Below are 5956 nucleotides of genomic sequence, written 5' to 3'. Positions count from 1 at the left end.
TCTGGACTTTTTTGGGGTGCAAATCTTATTGCATGGTCTTTTTGTTGTTATTTAAACTCCATTTAACTTTAATAATTATAATTGAAGACTTTTTTCCCTGTATTGTGATTGTTTATAAAACCAGTTTTAAAACATTAACTTTCTGAGGGCATTGCAAGACCAAAAATAATGCAACCTGATAGGCTACAGATAAACTTACTTTTCAAGAAAAGGCATTATTCAGTGTGCATAAATCATCCAAAATGATCATGCGAATAAACAAGACAGTCTGAACTGAAATTACAAGCAACAGAATAAAATTTTTCCACACCCAATGTTGCTTAAAAATGTTGCACGCCTTTAAAAAAATAAAATTAACTTTAATTTATCCTGCAATAAATAATACTACACACACCTTGTGCTACCAACCTGGCTAAGAAAAATAAGAGGCCATCTCAGTGTTCTTGTTTATTGCATCTTTCCTCTAAAAGGGTGTCAGGAAGGCTCATCAGTTATGGTAAATTTGGGCTTTAACCTGAAAGACCTCTTCCTGCTGGTGCTTTTAGGTGACAATGGGATGGAGTCTATGATGCTCCTGTCTTCCTCTAGCTGCCTGGCAGTGCAAGGGGGGGTGGGTACTCTCACCGTGTTGCCAAACTTAGAGTAGTCCACTGAGTACCTACCATCTTCCTCAGCCACGATGGGCACAAACCTTTGGCCCCAGAGGATTTCGTCGGCCAGATAGGAGGTCCTGGCTTGGGTGGTGATGCCAGTGGTCTCCACCACCCCTTCCAAGATGACGATGACTTCTAGGTCCTCATGGTGGTTGAGGTGTTGGGGGGAGATGTCGTAGAGGGGGCTGTTCTTGTCTATCACATGGTAGATGATGAGCGGGGAGACCAGGAAGATGTTGCTGCCCCCCACCGGGTTCTCCATCTGGATGTCGACCTGGTTGAGGGGCACCACCTCGCCCTCCAGGCTGGTGGTCTTCTTCACCACTTGCATGCGGATGGTGGCGCTGATGATCATGCTCTTGCGCAGGTCGCCCACCCGCAGCATGAAGCAGAGCCTGCCCTCCCGCAGGGCGATCACGGCGTGCTTGCTGAAGATGAGGGTCTCGGCCCGGCGGTGCGCCTGAGCCGTCTTCATGAAGATGCAGCCCAGCATGATGGCGTTGATCACCAGCCCCACGATGTTCTGCACGATCAGAATCAGGATGGCGGCCGGGCACTCCTCGGTCACCATGCGGCCCCCGAAGCCGATGGTCACCTGCACCTCGATGGAGAAGAGGAAGGCGGAGGTGAAGGAGTGGATGCTGGTCACGCAGGGCACGAACCCCCCGGCCTCCGCCTCCCCAGCCCCCCGGCTACCCCCTGCCTGCAGCTGCGTGCTGTGGTCCAGGTCCCCGTGGGCGAAGGCGATCAGCCACCAGGTCATGCCGAAGAGCAGCCAGCTGCACAGGAAGGTCATGGTGAAGATGACCAGCGTGTGCGGCCACTTGAGGTCCACCAGGGTGGTGAAAACGTCCTGCAGGAAGCGGCCCTGCTCCCGGATGTTCTTGTGGGCCACGTTGCAGGTGCCGCTCTTCCCCACGAACCTGGCCCGCCGCTCCCGGGCGCGGTAGCGGGCGTGATCCGGGACATCCTCGGCGAGGCGGGTCAGCACATACTCCTCGGGGATGATCCCTTTCCTGGACAGCATGGCTCCCCCGGGGCGCTCAGCAATGCCCCATGCCGGCTCCGGCGAGCAGACCGGCACAGGCGGATCCTCCCCACCCTCCTGCTCTCCCTTCCCCGGCTCCGCTCCCAGGCCCCGCTGCCTTCTTCCTCCGGCCCCGCAGCCCAGTCCTGGGCAAGCCCCAGCTGCTCACGCCAATCACCGCCCCGGGAGCGGCGCGGGAGGGTGGGGATAGGAAACGGGGAGGCAAAGGGTTAGCATCTGGTGCACGGCTCCGGATTGCAGCAGCCAGGGCTTCGGGCATGCAGAGCCTGCGCCCGGGCCTGTCCCCAAAGGCGGGGAGCTCCCCCCACCACCCGTGAAAGGGACGATGCACGGAGAGGTGCATTCAGCCCCCCTGCGCTCGGCACGACTGCAGCGCTCTTGCGCCGCCCAGTGCAAAGTGGGGAGCACCAGGGGGCGCCTCGGCGCCAGAGATTCCCGGCTCAGGTAGATGGAGCGGAGCCGGGGGGGGCACCGAGAGAGCGGCTGTCACGAGGCGGAGCGAGCAGGGGACACACAAATCCTCTCTCCTTCAGCCGGGGGGCGGGGAGAAACGCGCAAAGGGCCTCACCGTGCAGGTCCCTGTGGGCCTGCGAGTGTCGGCTCATTTCCCTGCAGCGCTCTCCCTGCACCAGCTCCGTGTGTGCCCTTCCTCGGGGACAGAAAGTGCCCTGCGGTCATCGCCAGCCTGCTCGAAGCAGAAGGGAAATCTGCCGCCAGCCAGGTGTAAATAAAGCTAGCCGAGTAAAGAGTGTGAGGGAAAGAGAATGGAGTGACCACCAGGGAATAGCCGCGGCTTTAATGCCGTGCAATGCAGCTTTCCTTGCCCTAGTGAACAGGCTCCTGGTAGAGCAAGCCGTTCTGGGGCTTGAGCTTGATGGTCTTCTAACAAACAAACAAAAAATCCCCATCGTTACGCATGCTGCGCACTGCAATTAAAAAGGGGTGGTTTGGCTCTGTTTATATTTACATTCTGCTGCTGCACTGAAAGCTAGCTCTGTTCTGTGCAAGGCTTGTTTCCTTTTAGCAGTGGAACACGGCAAGATTATAAATAAAATGTTTTTTAAAGGGAGGTTTGGCAAGTTTTTCCAGGGGGAGGTTTCTAGTTAAATTGTTGCACTTCGTAAACCGGTTCAGATCAGGGGCAGAACAGATTGGGGTAATGCAGACCTAGACAAAGGTCACTTGGCAAATTCATTTATAACCTAAAAATTAAGATCATTTTTAGCACCATGATTCTCTGAATCCCAAATCAGTACGTTGGGGAACCAATCTTGTTTTTTCTATCAGTTTCAAACATTGTATCTTGTACAATTAAAAAAAAAGTTGATGTTTTGATTAAGTTATATGATATTGCTTTAGCTCAATGGGGCATAAAACTGCAGAAATTCTCAACTTCTGGTTGCTGATCCATGTGATAAATAAATACATACATCTCTGAGCTATTTCTGTAGTATATAGACTGCTGGTATGTAGGCTCCATAAATATTTACATTAAATTTTATTAATTATCTTGTTTATTGAGTGGTGGTCTTGATTGAGAGTATTTTGAGGATAGCTTTACCTTTGTTCATATTTTCTAATATGATTAAGTTTTGTGTTTGTCTAACTTGTGCTGACATATAAAATGGCTCTTTTTAAATAAATCTTTATTAAAAGGAAATTCAGAGGAGGTTGCATTGCAATTTTTATTTAAATAGTAGGAAAGGCTGCATTTAAGAATCAGATGGTTCAGCTGGATAATGAAGGATGGGAACTTTGTTTACAGAGGTCTTGATCCAGCAAAGCACTTAAGCCCAGGCTTAAATACAAGCTTGTAAATACATTTAAGCCTGGGCTTAAATGAATCAGTGCCCAAACCAGCTCTAATTGAATTGTCTAGAATTATTTATCATTTATCCCTAAACTTTTAAAAGAAAGGTTGCTGAATGGATAGCTAATAAAGCAGAAGAAGTAGTTTTCTAAAGCAGGAACCAGTGCTCCACTATGAGAGGTGGAGAAAATGTGTGCCATAGCAGGAAGGCACATGAATGCAAGCAAGGGGTTGTTGGATGGACCCTGCAAATGCAGTAGAAGAGAAAGGAAGGAGGGAAGGCTTAATCCTACCCCATGTGTATTTTAAAACAACAACATGACTTCAAGAGATGTTAAAATTGCTAGAGGAGGTAACAAAAAAGAAGAACCCAGAGCTTATGTTTGTGTGTGCACACGTACTCACACACCATGTGCAACCAAGAGAATTTCAATTATTTAATTACAGAATCTGGAATGATTTTTCCAGAGTGTATAGTTAGCAATAATTTTTAAAGGGCACCATCAGAGGTTTATGCTCAAAACTAATTGAATAAAGACAGTAAATAAGTATGCTGTTTTATATTTGTGCCTAGATAGTAAAATGATTGAATTGCTTGAGTTTACCAGCATGTACGGCCTGGGGTGTCTTTCTTTTGTGTTAACATTAAAGAATATACACAAAAACAATTGCTTTGCCCTGCATTAAAAGGAAAGGGTTGGAGGTTTCCAGGGGTTTGCATTGGTCAGATCCCCCTTAAGCTTCGGAGGATTTAAGTGTTGTGCCATAAAATCTAAGCAGTTATGGGTATTGATTTACTGGATACTGTATCAATACTATAAAGCAGGTTAGTGGGTGGGAGCCAACCAGCATTTGAGGTTGAAATGAACTATGCAACTTCTGCATCTAATGTTCTCGTGACCTGACTATTGATTTTAGAATAAATATTGCTGACTATACACTCTTAGCCTGGAAAAATCATTCCAGATTCTCAAATTAAATTGATTAATGTTGCCTGGATAGTTTTAAAAATATGGATAAACAGTTATATATACACACACACACACACACACACCCCCAAACATATCTTAGATTGACGTACATAGTCCTTTGGGAGGCTCTATTTTCAATATTCTCTCTCTCTCTCTCTCTCTCTCCTGCCCCTGACATTCTGGGGCTGTCTTTCATACCTTTTTGATCTCTAACACAAAGATGGCGGTGAAATGCTCAGGCACCCTGGTTCTGTGGGCTGTGCTCTGAGCCAAGTATGCTTTTAATTTTCCTGTCCACTTTATTTTTCTTGCAGATATTTTGGTGCTGAACTCTAAAGTTCACCCCTTGTACATGGCAGATGAAAATCTTGAATGGTAAAGAATCTATGTTTAAATTCACACCCTTCACACACGTAATATGAATAGGTTTTACTCAAACAGGATTTTTTTCTTTTTTCTGACTATTTTTAAAAATGGGGAAACTAATTTAAAGGATCAGATGCTAAAGGCCCAGTTCTGCACCTCATTGCATCTTGTGTAGCAGTTACTTACACCTGTGTAACATAAGTGCAAAGTCCATGTAAAATGCTTCTATACTTACTTGGTAGCATTTTATACTCACTTTACTAAAGCTATATATTCTCAAATAATAATAAGGTGCTGGGGCACTAGACAATCAGGCCCTTGTTGAAATCAATCGATCAATCACAAAATCATTTTCTTATTCTTTCCATTGTCCTCCAGAGGGCAGTAATTACATTCACTTGAAGTGAAACTGAAAAGAAAGAAAAAAATGCCTGACACCGTTTGTGTTAAAATAATCCTATCGAAAGGAAGCTAGCTCACTACTAGTGCACTAATTTCAATGCTTGGGGCAATAAACCAGCAGTGGAACTTTGAAATAGTTTAACATGAGCCAGAGTCAGATTTAGGGGCAGGTGACTGCCTGGGTTGCTGTGCTCAGGGTGAAATGGGCTACAAAGGCTATAAAAATAAGGCATTCAAAAGTTTAACAAATGGAGGAGGGGGTGGGGTGCTAAAGACATTCCTCACCATTTGGCCTAGGGCCAGCCCTGACACGAGCTGCACTATCAAGGATGAGCTGGCTTTCTACTTTCGTTTCAGGAATGCTCAGTATTGCAGATCTGGCAGAGGGTTTCAGTGTCCCTCACCTCTGGTGGCTGTCACCCACTTACTCTATTCTCCTCCACCTCCAGCACTGGTTGTCTGTGCACATAACTTCAGTCTGGGACAGTAAAACCCGTGGCTTTTTGATGAAGAATGTAAATAGCAGAATAAAGAGGTGCCCTGTTTCTATGTATCAAGTAACAGATACTTAGAAGAAAACAAAAGGTGGCAGTTCTTTATGAGCCAACCTGTTTTTGTTTTAAGTGGTGTAGGACAAATAAGGGTTTACTAAGCTCACAGGAACAACCCCTCAGCCTGAGGGTTGACACATTGAATAAAGATGGGA

At 46.5% G+C, this 5956-nt stretch overlaps 1 protein-coding gene across 1 annotated transcript; it reads right to left on the bottom strand.

Annotated features, from left to right (window-relative positions):
- Window positions 1-474: 474 nt before the first annotated feature.
- KCNJ11 (potassium inwardly rectifying channel subfamily J member 11) lies at window positions 475-1680 on the bottom strand. The gene has a single exon (XM_077820062.1). It carries the CDS (start codon window positions 1678-1680, stop codon window positions 475-477), a length of 1206 nt encoding a protein of 401 aa, XP_077676188.1.
- Between the last annotated feature and the right edge of the window lie 4276 nt (window positions 1681-5956).

This window comes from Eretmochelys imbricata, chromosome 6 (genome assembly GCF_965152235.1).
Source record: "Eretmochelys imbricata isolate rEreImb1 chromosome 6, rEreImb1.hap1, whole genome shotgun sequence".
NCBI classification, from domain to species: domain Eukaryota; kingdom Metazoa; phylum Chordata; order Testudines; family Cheloniidae; genus Eretmochelys; species Eretmochelys imbricata.
Note: the sequence above shows the minus strand (reverse complement) of the source record. Positions and strands in the feature narration are given on the sequence as shown.